The sequence below is a fragment of the Aulonocara sp. 'chitande type north' Nkhata Bay genome, linkage group LG3 (assembly GCF_057382095.1).
Source record: "Aulonocara sp. 'chitande type north' Nkhata Bay isolate Kocher_YH1m ecotype deep benthic linkage group LG3, A_spYH_male_GT1.1, whole genome shotgun sequence".
Classification (NCBI taxonomy): domain Eukaryota; kingdom Metazoa; phylum Chordata; class Actinopteri; order Cichliformes; family Cichlidae; genus Aulonocara; species Aulonocara sp. 'chitande type north' Nkhata Bay.
Genome location: NC_141346.1, coordinates 6,185,577 through 6,203,210, shown reverse-complemented (window position 1 = coordinate 6,203,210; position 17,634 = coordinate 6,185,577). Strand labels below are relative to the sequence as shown.

The 17,634-nt window shown below is 43.6% G+C and overlaps 1 protein-coding gene and 1 pseudogene across 2 annotated transcripts; one reads left to right on the top strand and one right to left on the bottom strand.

Annotated features, from left to right (window-relative positions):
* Positions 1 to 251: 251 nt before the first annotated feature.
* LOC147333668 (muscle M-line assembly protein unc-89-like) lies at positions 252 to 8,612 on the top strand (annotated as a pseudogene). Its single transcript, XR_015125639.1, has 8 exons — positions 252 to 418; positions 2,229 to 2,585; positions 2,684 to 2,779; positions 3,086 to 3,413; positions 4,148 to 4,480; positions 6,955 to 7,284; positions 7,456 to 7,791; positions 7,857 to 8,612. The product of XR_015125639.1 is annotated as a muscle M-line assembly protein unc-89-like (transcript).
* LOC147333667 (uncharacterized) lies at positions 8,612 to 16,255 on the bottom strand. Its single transcript, XM_086285821.1, has 5 exons — positions 16,205 to 16,255; positions 14,335 to 14,623; positions 14,012 to 14,251; positions 13,413 to 13,772; positions 8,612 to 11,395 (listed from the first exon to the last, which is right to left on the bottom strand). Exons 1-4 carry the CDS (start codon positions 16,253 to 16,255, stop codon positions 13,618 to 13,620), a joined length of 735 nt encoding a protein of 244 aa, XP_086141947.1. The 3' UTR covers positions 8,612 to 11,395; positions 13,413 to 13,617.
* Positions 16,256 to 17,634: the final 1,379 nt, after the last annotated feature.

Genomic DNA, 17,634 nt, shown 5'->3' with positions numbered 1-17,634 from the left:
TCCAAAACTGGAAACATTTAATTTTAGTGTTTCATGTTGAAAAAGTGTCATGATTAAAGTTATGCATAACAGATTAAAATCACAGATTTGAAGCAGGAAGTTTTTAAATGTGCAAATAGGTTATTTAGGTTTTTACTCTAATGAATGCTTCTTTCATTCAAACAGTTTCTTCTTTACTGGCTGAGGCTTTTGTGAACACTCCTCCTCCTCCTGCTTTTAAAAAAGTGTTTCCTCTTCCTGAATGAAAGCAATCCACAGGTGTGATGTGTGACATGGAGAGCAGCCAGAAAACACCTTTGGCTTCTTGGCAGGATTATTTAATCTCTTAGTCGGTTCAGGTTGAAGATTAACTTTGTAGATGTCTACTCTCTGTATAGCAACATGAAGATTTTGGATTTGTTTGTGATCCTCCTGTACGGTAAGAAAAGTTTCTTTTAAACTTATGACACACACACATATTTACACAAGCACACACACACTGGTTTTGCTTACAGAAACAGTCAGACAGGTTTGTGCATGTTGATCAGGAAGATAAGTTCTCAAATGCCGCAGGTTATTCTCGCATAGTTAAAGCCAAAAGAGAGAATTGTTTTTTGTTCTAGGACCAAGTGTATGTTTGCACCAGACTTTTACCATAAGAAGTATGTAAATGAGAAAAAACTGAACTGTAGTCCTCTCATTTCTTTTAAAACAATGACGGGACTCAAACACAAACACACTGAAGCTGAAGTCCAGCTGTAATCCAGGCCTGAGTTCTGAACAGTAAGACAGTCAGTGGGTAAAATATCACAGGCAAGGGGGAGAGATGACAGACAAAATATAAAAACAGCAAAGGTAAACACACACACACACACGGCATTATTATAGACAGGAGAAACGTCTTGGAAATAGTCTTTGAGCATGAAGAATCCACATCTGTCACTGGTGGGCAGATAAACTGAATCCGTTGATACAGCCATCCTTGGATGTGTATCTGAGGCAAATGATCAGACGGAGCAGGTGGTGGTCAACCTCCCGAGCAAACCACACCTCATCCAAAGTTTGGGCATGGAGGTGGTCACCATGTACAAGCTGCTGGGTGTTCACCTTAACAATAACCTGGACTTCTCAGAAAACACTCAAACTCGGCACCAGGACCAAAGTCGACTGTGCTGACAGGCTGAAGTCTGCAGGACATTACTGAGAATGTCTGCAATCTTTTATCCAGAGCTCTGCTGTGGAGGCGGCAGCAGAGAGAGGGGCAGGTAACGGCTAAATAGCCTGGTGAAGAGGGCCAGCTCTGTCCTGGACAGTCCCCTAGACCCCATAAAGGAGGTGGGTGGGCTATTATGCACAACATCTCTCATCCCTGCATGAGACTGTGGACGGAGACTGTGGATGGAGACTGTGGAAGGAGACTGTGGACGGAGACTGTGGACGGAGACAGTGGACGGAGACTGTGGATGGAGACTCTGGATGGAGACTGTGGACGGAGACTGTGGACGGAGACTGTGGATGGAGACTGTGGAAGGAGACTGTGGAAGGAGACTGTGGACGGAGACTGTGGATGGAGACTGTGGAAGGAGACTGTGGACGGAGACTGTGGAAGGAGACTGTGGACGGAGACAGTGGATGGAGACTGTGGACGGAGACAGTGGACGGAGACTGTGGATGGAGACTCTGGATGGAGACTGTGGACGGAGACTGTGGACGGAGACTGTGGATGGAGACTGTGGACGGAGACAGTGGACGGAGACTGTGGACGGAGACTCTGGATGGAGACTGTGGACGGAGACTGTGGACGGAGACTGTGGAAGGAGACTGTGGACGGAGACTGTGGATGGAGACTGTGGAAGGAGACTGTGGACGGAGACTGTGGACGGAGACTGTGGATGGAGACAGTGGATGGAGACTGTGGACGGAGACTGTGGATGGAGACTGTGGACGGAGACAGTGGACGGAGACTGTGGATGGAGACTGTGGAAGGAGACAGTGGACGGAGACTGTGGACGGAGCGCTATCACAGGTCCTTCATCCCGACAGAAGCCAGGCTGTAACATTATAAACAGGATGAACACTGTTTATAAATATGTGTGTATAACTATCACTGCCTGCACTTTATGTGCACATAAAACATTTTGTGTTATTTTTCTGCACATAGCAACCATTTGCACAGAATCATTTTATTATTTATTTTTTCTATTTTTATGTGGGATCAATAAGGTCTTTGTCTATGTCTGTGTCCTCAGTTTCCCAGTGTGCCTCAGGTGTGGAGGTACTAGAGGGGGCGGAGTTTGTTCTCCTGCCCTGTGAGTTTCCTACTTTTGAAGAAAAAGAATCCACAGCTGTGTGGAGTCGCTATGACCTCAATCCCTCCACAGTGCACCTGCGTCGACGAGAAGGCGATGACCTCCAGAACCAAAATGACCAGTTCAGCGGCCGAACAGCCATGAATCCTGACGCTCTGGAAACCGGAGACCTCAGTCTCACTCTGAAAAAGCTTCAGCTGTCTGACAGCGGCAGCTACACCTGCACCGTCCGTAAGTTTGGAGTAGAACTGGGTCAGTCAAGAGTGGAACTGCAGGTTCAGCGGGTCAAAGGTGGAGGTCAGTGCAAAGAGATTCAAAATCACATGTAGTGTCACAGAGTGTTAATCATTTTATGTTAACATCATGTAATGTTCATGTTTTCATTGTGTTATAAGTTCCCATCAGTGTCCCAGTGGCTCTGGGTGTCCTGGCTGTAGTTGCAGCTGTCATCGTGGGTGTTGGAGTTTACTTCAGAGGCTATTTTAAGAAAGGTATGTTGTGTGTGTGACGTGTTTGCATTGTGAATAATCTGAATCATCCCTAAACCTCAGATTTATTTTACTTGACTTGCAGTGTTTTTTTCTTCTTCTTAATCTATTAGTTATGTTAATAGGTGGTTTTAATTGTCTCCTTTCTTTCAATAAAACACAAACCAGTGTTTCCCCATGTTTCATGTTCTTAAGGAATCCTCCAGCGCATTTTGCAGAACAGGCTCCCCTCACACACTTTACATGTCAAACATGGGGGCTTTGACAGACTGCGCGCACAAATCATTATTTGTTTTTCTTATTTCACAGTCCCACAGGTGGATGTGGATTCGGGGGTGGAGTCTGTTCAGCTGCCCTTTATAACCACAGTTTACCGACGTGAAGATGTAACTGTAGAGTGGACTGACAGCTCCAACAGGATAGTGCACGTCTTTAAAAACGGTTCTGACCACCTTGAAAAACAGCACTGGTTTTACAGAAATCGAACAATGATGAACAAAAACCTGCGGATAGCTGTGGACCTCAGCCTGACTCTGAAATACCCGACAAACAGAGACGCCACTCACCTACACCTGCACCGTCTATAACAGGGGGGGAAACATCCTAAAGAAGAAACAAGTGAAGCTCTACGTCAGAGGTGAGTGCTGTAGACAGAAGATGAAGATGTGAGTCATGAATTGAAGAGCTTGGTGACCACATTGATAATCTGTCCCTGAGGTGAACAGGACTTGATGAGTGAGCTACAGTAAGATCTATTAAGTTAGGTTTTTCAACCATTACTTTTTTATCAGCTCAAACTGAAGATGTGACACTAGTCCGAGAAATTGAGGAGTTTAAGAGAAATTTATGAAATGATTTAGAATGAAAATATTATAATGATTATGTTTTTGAGTCAATGTCAGCCTGAAAGCACCAGGATTTTGAGGATCAGATGTTTTCTTAAGGAAACTCACACGAGCTTCTTCTATTTCTTCTATTCCACACTAAAACAACCTCATTAAAATGCTGCACGCTTTGTCTGGGCCTGCATAGCCCAGAATAATAGCTTATTTAACAAAAGTTCATAATAATCTGCATGTAGAGAGAAAATTCAAAGGAAATATTAAGTAGGCAAGCTCACATGACGGTCTATTAACGTTTCCAGTTTGGGTGTAGGAAGTGAAGATAAAGACAGATGATAAATTTCTTCCCATAATTGATTTAGGACACCAAAGATAACACTGTGTCTGCACAGAGGAGCAACAGGACAAATCCCAGGCTGCAGCCAGTCAAACATGTTTTCAGTGCAGATGTTTCACTTCATCCAAACAAAATGTTCTCAGTGGTGATGATGCTGTGTTCAGCTCATTGTGGTATTTTTTCTCCTTTCAGTCCCCCTGGTGGAGGTGGAGCAGGGGGTCGAGTCTGTGCAGCTGCCCTGCAAAACCAAACTTCACCTGCTTAAAGGCAGTAAAGTGGAGTGGACCTGCATTTACATCCGGACCACAAAGGTCCACGTGTCTGAGAACGGCTCTGACCAGCCTGAAGAACAAGACCACTTTTACAGAGACCGAACGAAGATGAATGAAGACCTGCTGAAAACTGGAGACCTCAGTCTGACCCTGAGATACCCCACAGACAGAGACAACGAAGTCTACACCTGCACCGCCTACAGCAGCGAGGGAAACATACTGCTGAAGAGAGAAGTGAGGCTTCGAGTCAAAGGTCAGAAATGAATTTAAGTCAGTTATTTATACAGCACCAAATCACAACAACTGCGTCAAGGCACTTTATATTATAAGGTAGTTCCTTCAATAATACAGAGAAAACAGAGAAAAACCCAACAATCATATGAGCCCACTATGGGTAAGTGCTTTGGTGATAGTGGGAGGAAAAACTCAGTTTTAACAGGAAGAAACCTCCGTCAGAACCAGGACTGGGGCGGCCATTTCTGACCCATTCCAACAAAACGATGGCTGATAAACACACGTGCTGTGGTAGAGAGGCAGAGGTTATTAACGACTAATTATAACATTCAGAGAGGTGTATTAACACATCATCGCAACCACAATCAACACAATCATCATCTCGGCTCCTCTGACGACCTGTTTGCTGTTGCATGCTGTTGAAAGGCAGGCTTCATCCCCGGCCTCTAGCGACTGTGGAAGTCGCTACATCTTTAGTCAACAAAAACTACGGCTACCCAGCCCTCCTCTCTGTCAAAATCAAACCCAGCGAATGACAGACTGACAACGCCCATTTATGTCACCGCTAGCACCCACGTGACTCCCATAACAACCAAACAAATAAAAACCCAGTGATCATCAAAATTCAATACATTCAATTATGGCTCCTACAATCTGCATCTATGTACTTGTATATGTATTCAGACACAGACCAGAAGTGTGCTAGGTCTACAAGAAATCTGATGGCTGTATTTTCTGTGTTCAATAGCGTAATACTTTCTTCTATGATTTCTAATTTTGATTTTCTGCCGCACACCATCTCCCTCTCACACGGCTGATCCGTGCGTGTACGAGCGCTGCACGCACCCTTTCTCCTCGCCTTCTTAACGTCATGTACATTGAAAGCAATGCAAGCGGCAATGCAAGCGGCAGTAAATGCATGCTTCCTGGAGCCACCACAGCTAAACTTTACCTCCTATATCACCCGTGGCCCTGACCGCATGAACTATTCGCGCCGACAGGCATACTGCGAACAACCACTCGTGTATAAATGCGCGCGCCCGAAGTAACGTAGTCTGAAGAGAACCGCGACCCAGCTTGCCGCTATAATGTGCTAATGCTAATGAATAACTAACAGTAAGCCAACACCGACACACTGCATGAATACACAACTTTAAGCTAGCGTTACGATATTAAAACAAGAGAGTACCGCCGGCAAACTACTAACTTAACCTACATGTCCAAACACAAACTACCAACAGGTCTGACATTTCGCTAATGTTAGCAGGGCTGAATGATAGCGGTTTGGTCAGGTCAGTTTACTAAACACTTAACAAACTTAACAATACAGTTGGAATATTTTTATATCTAATATATTAAAATATGTGTTCTACATTTGACTTACCTTCAAGGACTATGGAAAAAGTAATATCTTCGTTACCTTATTGACCAAATTGTTCACGAGGTCCTGCCTGCAGCCAAGTGCCTCTCAAATTGTTGTTCTCAACCGCAGGTAGAAAATTCTGGAGAAGGCGGAGACGTCATGACATCAGACAGTGCGTCTGATGTCATGACGCAGTGCGCGTCACGAGAAACCTAATTGATGCAGGTTGACTCTAATGAGAATAGCAGGTTACATGTGTACTGAGGGAACAACACGTAATAACAAGTTGATATACTCCACAAATTTAGACTGGCTCCACTAAAGCAGAAATCTTAATGAAACTGACTCTGAACTTTACGTAACTTCAACTACTGCTGAAATACACTTTTTAGAGTGTAGGCCGGGGTGTAACACATGGGGGCTCGTCCGGGATTGCCTTTGCTGGGGGGTCCGGGGACCGCCCCAGCCTTTGTCGTCTGCTGGAGGGTCCGTGGGACCGCTCCAGCCTTCATCAGCTTCGCCTGCCTTCGTCCGCCTTCGCTGGGGGGAGGGTCCGTGGGACCGCCCCAGCCTTTGTCGTCGCTGGAGGGTCCGTGGGACCGCCCCAGCCTTTGTCGTCGCTGGAGGGTCCGTGGGACCGCTCCAGCCTTCATCCGCCTTCGCTGGAGGGTCCGAGGGACCGCTCCAGCCTTCGTCGTCTGCTGGAGGGTCAGTGGGACCGTTCCAGCCTTCATCAGCTTCGTCTGCCTTCGCTTCAGCCGTTCGTCTCCGCTGGAGGGTCCGAGGGACCGCTCCAGCCTTCATCGACTTCGTCTGTCTGGATCAAACTTTTCACTTGGGGTTAAATGTTTGATTTTTGGGTGGGGGGAACTGTTACGATTCGGTGTTGTCAGTGTTTTGTTTTTCCGTGACTGTCATGTATTTCCTGTTTTACTTTGAAAGTCTGTGTTATCTTAGTGTGTTCAGTTTACGTTTCCTTGTCTTGTCAGGTCTAATTTGCCCCAGCTGTGTTTGTGTGCACCCCGGTTGCCTAGGCCGGGGTGTAACACTTAAAATTGAATATTAAAGTTCTCTTTGGAATCATTGAATAAAACTGCTGCTGTGTCATGTTGTGTTTGTTGTCCTCTCAGTCTGTCAGGTGGAGGTGGAGGAGGGGGCGGAGTCTGTCCAGCTGCCCTTCACAACCACAGAAAACCTGCCTGGAGATGCTGAAGTGGAGTGGTGGCGCTATGAACCTGAACCACCGATGACTGTTCACAAATATCACGCCGGCTCTGACCAGCCTGACGCACGAGACCAGTTTTACAGAGAGCGAAACGAAATGACAGACGACTCACTGAAAACTGGAGACCTCAGTCTGACCCTGAAACTCCCCACAGACAGAGACACTGGAAAGTACATCTGCAGAGTTGAGGGGAAAGGGATCAAGAGAAAGAAAACAGTTCTGCTGAGAGTGATGAGTCAGTGCAAATACCTATGAAATATTTCTTACAGTGTATTTGTTTATAAAATGACAATAACAATAATTAAATGTAAATATCAGACTGCAGCATCTATAAAGAAGCTTAATAAGGTGTTTTCTAGATTCACTGCTGTCTGTACAGCTCATGTTGTGTTTGTTGTCCTCTCAGACTGTGTGGTGGAGGTGGAGGAGGGGGCGGAGTCTGTCCAGCTGCCCTTCAAAACCACACAAAACCTGCCTGGAGATGCTACAGTGGTGTGGAAACGCATTGACCATGTACCATCAGTGTTGGTTCACATGTATAAGAACGGCTCTGACCAGCCTCACAAACAGCACCAGGATTACAGAGACCGAACGGAGATGAATGAAGACCTGCTGAAAACTGGAGACCTCAGTCTGACCCTGAAACAGCCCACAGAGAGAGACAGTGGAGAATACAGCTGTAATGTCTGCAGCAAAGAAAAATGCATTTCAAGAGAGACCACGGTGCTATTAAAGGTCAAAGGTCAGTATGAAAATATAAGTTTGTCTCTTGTTGTCTGTCCCTGTCTGACTGTCTTGTCTCTGCAGGGAGAGTTCAGGTCCAGGATCAAACAGGGGACATCAGGAACAGAAGCAGCTCCATTGATCCGACTCCTCTGATGGCTGATCAATCAGTTTGATCTGTGCTTAGTTTAGGATCAGCTTTTAGTTCAAGTTAAAATCAAAGTCCCTTTCTCATGACTACACTTTAAGAAAGGGACTGGAGCACACCAGCCTGCGTGGCAGAGTTCCAAGACTGTTGGGGAAAAAAACCCTGGACTGATGAGTGTGTGTCATTACACACTGCATTTCAGAAAAGGAACCTCATACCAACAGTAAAATATGGTGGTGATAGTCTGATAGTCTGAGGCTGTTTTCCTGCCTCGGGACCTGCAAGACTTGCCTCCCTAAATGGAACCATGAATTCGGCCCTCTTAAAGAAACAATTCTTTAGGAGACTATCTGGCCATCCGTTCTCATCTGACCTGAAGCGCACTTGGTTTCTGCAGCCGGAAAATTATGCAAAACACCCAAATAAGTCAAAGTTCTTACCTGAATCTGATTTATATGCTGTGACATGACCTTAAAAAGGTGGTTCATGCTTGAAAACCCAGCAATGTGGCTAAATTACAACAATTCTGCAACAGTGAGTGGGCTGAAAATCCTCCACAGTGCTGTTAAAGATTTATTGCAGGTTGTTACAAATGCTTGGTTGCAGTTATTTATTAAATTCAGGGGCAATAGCTTTTTCTGACATGTTCATCTAGGTTTGGGTTTTTCCCCTTAATAATAAACACATTTATTTAGAAACTGCATTTTGTGTTTACTTCTGTTCTTTGTATAATATTGTAATTCAATTAATGTTTTATCACTCACCTTTGAAAGTTCAGGTCAGGGGTTAACGTGTGATAATGAGAAATAACAGAGAAAAACAAAAGGAAGAAAAGGAAGGTGCAATGAGACATAGGAAATCATGATTCATGGCAAATGAAATTTATCAATAATTGAAAGCCATCCTGACAGTTATTACAAATTAATATTAGTAGGTTCAGTCCCAACTGATGACCTATAAAGATCTGTGTCATTACCAAAGTGTCACAAAAGAAACATCTCATGATGGGTAAAACCAGTGAGCCGTCTCAAAACCTTCACAACCGTATTGTTGCAAAACATACTGAAGGTATTGGTTCTAAACTACTGGAGGTTCTAGTGAGCACTGTTGGGTTCTTAATGCAGAGGTGGAAAGAACATCATTTCACCATATATAATAATGATCAGAAGAGTTGTTGAAGAGCCAAGGTGCTAGAGAAAAACCTGGAATCAGCAGGTATAATTGTTTCAAGAAGGCATGGCATGTAGGTCACCATCCATGGTGCCATTGCTGAAGAAAAAGCATGATGAAGAGCATTTAAAGTTTGCTGAACATTTAGAGAAGCCAGTGAAATATGGTCTGGTCAGATGATCATATGATTGTTCGGTTTTTCTCTGTAGGGTCTACCTTACAATATAAAGGTAACTGTTATTGTGATTGGTCGCTATATGAATAAAATTGACTGGAAATGAAAAGATGACATTTAGTCCTTGCCAAGCTCAATACAGGAAGGCTACACAGATAAAGGTCAGTAAAAATAGTGTTCAAGCTTGTGGTTTATTTTCCGGCTCTACATAAGAAACGCTTCAACCACGAGTGATGGCAGTTCACTGATCATCATTTATACATGTAAACTGGTTGTCTGTGTAAACGAACTGCTGCTACTGCTCTAATCCAGCTGAGCACTCAAGACTCAGCTATTCACACACTGCTTTCTAAGCACCTTTATCAAACACTCACGTTTGGATGGAGGCGTCAGAAGAAATTTGGGGTTCAGTATCTTGCCTAAGAATACTTCAGCATGCAGACAAGAAGACACATTTAGAAGACAACCCACTGCATCACATGAGCCTCAGTCAGTGTTCACAGTGCACAGAGAGATCCTGCTGGTTTGCTGTTTATGCATTACTAATGTAGATTTATTGTTGACATGCGTGTTTAAGGTTCGGTGCCCAAACTGACAGTGACTGATGGCAACATTTAGACTGAAAACCAAACAATGAAACTCTGAGAGACACAGGACGATTATCGACTCTGTCCACACAGTGGAAAATTTGTTCTTAATAGAGGAAACATCGTCTACATAACAGACCCAATCAGCAGGAGCGATGCTAAACACAGCAGCTGTGGTTTCCTGTTTGATGAAAACAGGTCGTCTGCCTTCATGTTCAGTCGTCATGTTACAGATACTAACTGAACTGAACCTTCAGCAGGTTTTGGACGTTTATGAGACAAATTTAAATCACAAACTTTCATCACTTTAATCCTGCAGGTTTGAAACTGTTTTCTATTATTAGAAAGATTCTTTGTGTATTTCAGGTAAAGTGTGATGCTCATATGTAAATAACATCTTGTTTTGTTTCCTGTCCAACTGGCCAGCTTTGAGATGAAACCAGTCATTTTTAACCAGGATATGTCCTTTAATGCACATATTAAACAAATATGTAGGACTGCTTTCTTCCATCTGAGCAACATCTCTAAAATTAGAAATATCCTGTCTCAGAGTGATGCTGAAAAACAAGTTCATGCATTTATTACTTCTAGGTTCAAAATCATTTTCTGTGCCTGTCATGAACAGCTGTGTGGCAGGCAGAGGCAAGACCCAAATGCAGGACTTGGAAACAAAGGGGTCGGCTAAAAGAGGCAGCGTTATTAATGTTAGAAGATACTCAGAAAGAAACATAAAAATACAAGAGAAACAAAAAAAGAAAATTAGAGAATATAAACAGGAAACTACGAAGGAAACATAGAACTCACAGAAGAACACAGCAAAACAGGCACGAGGGAGACTGAGGACCTAAACACAGGGATGGGATTACAAACACAATGAGACAGAACACAGAGAAAACAGACAAACGCAGGTACGTGAGCGGGGAGACTGAAAGAATAACAAAACACAGAGAAGAGGCTGGCACAGACTGGACACGAAGGAAATAAACATGAACAACAAGAAATAGAGAATAAGAAATATAAATAATGACGACTCTGACAAATAAGGGAACCTGAGCTCAAGAGACACCAATATAGAACCAGAACAAAGGTCATTGAAACAAGAGAACAAATAAACACATAGTCCATAACAAACACAAAAACTAGCTCAAAGACTGAGGACCATCACAGGACACTCTGTGTCAAACATGAGTGTTCATAAGTTCAGAGTATTGATCAGTTTGAAATGATGGAAGCAGCTCCTGAAAGTGACGACTCTTCACCTGGCAGTAGACCTTTGTCAGAGTTCAAGCTGCACAGACTCAAACCAGCAGCAGGTTGATTTCTTTAGTTCCCCGTCAATCCTGGTTCCTCAGGAGGAACTTGCTCCCACAATGACATCACTGTGTGAATGAATGGGAGTGAATGAAGAAAGGAGGAAGCTGATGACTGCCTGTAAATGTTCCCATGGTGACTGACAGAGTGAGACTGTCCACAGGAAGTCTGCAGGTCTGTCCTCAGCTTCCTGTTTACACTTCTTCTGTGGTGTCTGTGGTTCCTTTAGCTTCTGTAAAAATGGGACAGTTGAGTGTGCAGTCATGGTGCAGGTCACTAGAAGGGTGAGGCATTTATTGTCCTACCAACTTTAAAACCTAATTAAAATGTATATGTATGTAACAAATATATGAAATTTTAAACCTAATTTTTAAACTGAAGCTTAAAGAGAAAAAAGTTAATGATGGATTGCATTTATATAACACTTTTCTAGGCACCCAAAGTACAGTTCCACAGTCACTCTCACACACTGGTGGAGGCAGCTACAGTTGTAGCCACAGCTGCCCGGGGGCAGACTGACAGAAGCAAGGCTGCCATATCGCACCATCGGCCCCTCTGGCCATCACCAGTAGGTGGTAGGGGAAGTGTCTTGCCATAGGACACAACCACCAGGACAGAGAGAGAGCAGGAGGGATCAAACCGGCGACCTTCCACTTATAGAGGAGCTTCCCAATCCACTGAACCACAGTCGCCCCGATAGTTCAGCATGTAATAACACTGGGACATGAGTCATATAGGTGCAGCCTCCCTACCTGTGTTCTCAGGGGTCTGAGTGATGATGTCAGCATTGGTCATGTGTGTTTTTGGGATGACATCATCAAGACAAGAACATGCCAATGAGTGACTGAATATCCGGGTTTTATTTACAACTCACTGAACTTGGATTTCCCATCAACCCTGTTTGCCTGCTGAACTGAATTCAAATATATATTGTTTTCATTTAATAATAATCCTGCAGAGAAATCTTAATTCTTATGAAGACGTTGTGAGGGGCTTCATGAATCTCTCTCTGAAAAAGAACTCATTTTGTTTCACTTTAAACACTAGTCACACAAAGAGATGAAGACAAGAAACAAAGTTAAGAACATCTTTTGCTGTGTGGTAACTTTACATCTTCCTTTGTTCAGTCCTGTATCTCAGCACCGGTATCTGCTGACATGCACTCTCTCTACTCTCAGACACTGTTTATCTCTACAGAGTCCACAACATTCAAATAGCTGCTAGACTGATCTTAAACACATAAAACACTTCATGGTTTATGTGTTTTACCTTTGATCATTTCCCACTGATCTCAACAAAGAAGCTCCGTCACAGAGAGCTTCTCTCAGCAGTTAACCACACCAGCAGCACCTGTTTTGATGTGGGTGAATGAACGCTCGACTCCGGGAAATATGAACTACTGACTCAGGTGACTTCACTATTTATGTGCTTTTACATCTGATTACTGCTACTACTGTGTATAACCCTCAGATTTACATGGCAATAAAAGAAATAATGTGGTCACTGAACTAGCTTCTCCTGCTAGTCCCAAAAACGTGACTCAAAGTGAGAGCTGACTGGGCTTTTTCAGCTGTAGCCTAAACTGTGGAAGCATCACCCTGCCCTCGTTAGTTCAGCCCACTCGCTGCCTGTCTTTAAATAATGTCTTAAAATGTGTTTTTGCTCCTCAGATTAGAGTCAGAACGCGAGCAGTACATTCTCACCTTGTACTGGTTGTTATTTTCCTAATTTTGCTGGTTTGCTGGTTTGTACAGTATTTTATTAAACTGTCCAACGTGTGCTTCTCCGATTTATTTTTGAAAAGATACATCTGGATTAAAAACAAACCAAATCCGCTCAGATTATTTTTAATCTTCAATTCAGGCCGACTGCTCCTGTTACACTGTGTCATTCACACAAACCTGAATTGACTCCCATCAAACACCGATCATATCTGTTTAAGCTGCAGGATTTCCTGTCTCAGTGCCACGTCTCTCTCTGCTGACTGCCTCATGTTATAAACACTGAACTGACCAACGAAACCACAGTACAGCTTTAATTATGAAACCAGTGACAGGTTTTACTGAGGAAACAGGAACCTGAAGAGTGAAATGCACCTGCTGTCAATCCCACTTTCAAAACAGTAGTTTGATAAATGTGAGAAGAAGATTCTCATTGTTTCACTGACCACATTTTACAAGCCCAATGAAAACTACTTTTGGGTTTATCTCTCATTGATGTCCCTCGCTAGAACACAGGTGAATGTGTACCTGCAGTGTTTGTCCTCAGACTGGAGTAAAGTACTTCAGGTTCGCTGGCTGGAGTCTTATTGGTCCAGGCTCTACTGGTGACCTCAGCATAGGTGACATCATTTACTGGAGCTGACTGGTATCTCCCTGCAAAGATGAAGTGATCTGAAAGAATACTAGTATTTGTGTCTGTGGAGTTTTAGTCTGAATCTACTTTCTAAGTGTTCTAAAAATAGAAACGCTGATGGAGGCTGTCTTGATGTGTCCAAGATGATGACTTTGGATGAAAATTTGAGACAGACACCATACCTGTGCGCTTCTTCCACAGAAGATGAAGTACAAACAGAACCAGAACCAATAGCACCAGGGAACCTATAGCAGCTACAATTGGGAATATGAGGGAGGAGGGGGGAGAGGGAGAAGGGGGAGGAGAAAGAAGGGTAGAAGAAGAGGAGATATGAGTGTTTGTCAGTGACGTTATGGTTGTTGTTGCTTCTTTTGTTGTTGTAAACAAGGCTGTGGTTGAAGGACCTGCAGGAGAGATGAGGAAGCTGGTTCAGTCAGTTTATCATCAGCTCAGCAGATTGGCTTTAAACAGGAAGTGATGTCAGTGTTCTGACCTCTGACCCTCAGAAAGCTCTGAGGAGATGATCCAAACTCATCAGGAGCACACCAGTAGAGACCTTCATCAGACTGCTGCACGTTAATGGTGATGAGTTTCTCTGATTTAGGTCTAACAAGACGTCCATTAAAGTAGAAATAAGCTGCAGCTGTGCCACCAGTTTTCTTCTTACAGCGTAGAGTGACATGACTTCCTGTCCTCACAGGAAGTGCAGGGATCTCCAGGATCACATGTTTATCTGAAGAAAAGACCCACAGAGTGATGTAGAGGTGGTATAACAGTGTGCTGTTAGTCTGATGATGAAATGAACGACTTCATTACCTGATACAGTGATGTTGACTTCTTCACTCTTCTCTCCAGCTTCACCTTCACACCAGTAAACTCCACTGATTGGCTCGAACTCATTAAACAAACAGGATGGACCATTTATCCTCCCAAAGCCCCGCCCACCTGCTCCACATGACTCAGTCCCACTTCCTGTGTCCCTCTTCACCGTCCATCCATCAGAGCCCAGCTGACCTTCACATGTCAGAGACACTGAGGCTGCTGTGAAGAACTGCTGAAGGTTTGGACTGACGCTCAGAGAGACTGGAGGACAGACGGACAGTTTCTATCAGTGTTTACACTCAGTGTTTGTCCTGGACCATGGTGCACTTCATCTACTCACCTGCACAAACAGTCAGTGCAGACAGCAGCAGCACACACACACCTGAAACAGGAGGTCAGAGGTCACTGAAGGTCAGAGGATATTAAAGGTCAGAGGTCACTGAAAGAGAGTGGACATTATGACCAGAAGGCAGTAATAGGCCTGGGAGAGCATCTTCTATGTTACCATGTTCACCCTTCTCCCTGCTATGATGGCACTTGTTTAGCCATTTGTCACATAGACTCTGGATGTTATATTTCAAAGCTGCACACTGGTTATCTGTGTAGGTCACAGTTAGGTGTTGTGAGAAAGTTGGTGACACCCAGTTGGTGGTGAGGTCCTGGTGGTGAAGTCTTCTGTTCTCCTGTGTCAAGGGTGCAGACAACAGCTGTTGAAGCACCTTCTCTTTTAACGTCTATTCAACTAAATGCTGTGCTATTTATCTTTAGTGACTGTGTACCTGCCCCCCCCCCCCCCCCTCTCTCTCTCTCGTGCTCATAAGAATAAAAATGAATAGAAAGTTGTTGATTACTTCTACTCATGTGACAAAGTGCAGGAAGACCACGCCCGGGTGCCACCTGGGAAGGCGAGACAAACTTTGGAGCAGACACAAGACACTTTGTCGAGAGACACTTCTGCATCAATGACGGGCTGATTTCAGTTCCCACAGAGTCTGCAGCCATCGATCGGCTTAAGCACACATGTGCAGCCGAGTCCAACCTCAAACTCTACAAAATTGCCTCAAATAGTTTCTTAGTCATGCAAGCCTACACCCGGTGTGGAGTTCACTCCATATGTAATAGTATCTTCAACCTCTTGTATACTCTGAGTGGAAAACAGTTAAAACATAAACATGTTTATTCAATACCTTTCATAACTTGAAATGCAAATAGAAATGATACATTTTTAAAAATGATGCAAACAACAAAGTAAAATGTTGCTATTTACCCCAAAATGCAGCAAAGGCCTCAGATTTTTTGCACAATCATTTCAAACTATTTACAGAACAATCAGGTGTGTTGCATCAAATAAGAAGGCACACAAAGTATTCATGCAACTCCCAAAGAATAGGTCCTGTCCACTATAAAACAGAGGAGAACACCACAAGGTCTGACAGCAGGAGCACCTGTGACATTCACTAGTATAACTCACAAAAACCCAATAACTGCATAACACACTAACTACAGCCTCCAAACACACTAAACGTCACTAATCTCTCACATGTGAAAACTCGCTCTCTCTCTTTCTTTCGCTCTCTCTCATTGGTGTCACTCCTAAAACTTCTCCCTCTTCCTAAACAACCAAACGCCTCATGTTGCCATATCATTTTTTGATTGGTGGACATGGTACACTTCAACATGAATAAGGAAGGGAAGGGGTGTTTTTTCTTTTTCACTCGCAAGCGGAGAGCGTTTGCTAGCGCTGTCCTTAGAAAACGCAGTTGCTGAGGCGGCTGAGGTCATTTGGAGTCCAGGGAGCGCTTTGAAGACCTTCTGTGACTCTTTGGTGGCATCTGTCATTTTTTACAGTGTTGTATGTTGGTACCTCAGGTCCCACATCTCCAGATTCACTAACAGCTTCTTCCACCCGGGCCATTCGGACATTTAACAAACACCATGTCCCCTCTGTTCTAACTCTGCTGTGATCCCAACAACCTACATGTAAAGGTCGCCCAAACTAATAAAATTGTCAGGGATTATAGTGGAGAGAGAAAACAGGCGGCTCCCACCCTCTATCTGAACATCAGTTTTGAGTGGCTATACAGTATATCTGCAGAGATACGGGCAGTACAGGTGCAGCAGTTAGGTATTAAGAAATAAAAAAGAAAAGAAAAACATAAAATGAATTCATATTCAATTTCCACATTTACTAAAAGCAAACAATGTAATGATATTAAAGTAACTCCCTGATGGATGACATGAGCAATGAATAGCTTCACTGATTTTATTAGGTTCTATTTGAGTCTCAATCTGCTGCTGTTTGAAGCTCATCACCAGAAAAACAACAAAACATACAAACTCTGAGGGAAATGACCAAAACAGTCTCCAGTCTTTTGTTAGACTCTGTGTTTATAGTGGAAAATTTGCTCTTATTAAAGGAAGTGAAGGCTACATAATAGGCAGATTAGAAAAACGTGTGGTGAGTGCAACTAGCAGCTGTGGTTTCCTGAATGAACGTCGATGTTCGAAGAAATGAGGTTGCCCGACTTCTCCTTAAGTCATCATGTTACAGACAGTGAACTTAACATGAAGCTCTAACTCTGAGTCCAAATTACATGATGGATCACAAAAAAGGTTTTCCTGCTTAGAACTCATTTGTATCCACATCTGTTGATGAGACAAAGTCATGATGTAAGCACACTTTCCTGCTTCATGCTTGCGTGAAAGAATTTATTTCATTAGATGCCTCTGAGTTAAAGTGTGAGCTGCATCACTGTCTATTTTCAATGACTTTTAATTAAATTACTTTAGCCCTACTAGAAAACAGGCAACAGAAAAAGAGCAAACTCTTCCTCTCTCCTAAATGAAACAAACTTTAAGCAGATCCAACAAACTTCACTTGGGGATCCATCCACCCTCAGCAAAAGCTTCCTCCTGCTGAAAACGTGTTTTCCCACTTTATTGTGTGATGACGCGGTGATAAATGAATACATGACTGAAAGTAAGCATGAAAAGTTTTTCAGTGTTTGACTCACCGAGGAGCAGAGACACACCTGAAGTCTTCATGTTGTCGGAATGACGACTGACAGCAGAGTGACACCTTCAGCTTCACCACTTCCCTGTTAAGACCATCAGCTTGTGACACTGCTTCTGCAGAGCGAGGCTGAGCCGCTTCCCTGATAAACTGCATGAGTCATGTTCACGGTAACCCTCACTGTTTCAGTCCATAACTGGACAGTTTGGGAGCTAATGAATGATATATGCAGCTACTTTTTCTGGTCCCAGTCTGTTGTCACCACTGTCTCAAATTTGGGG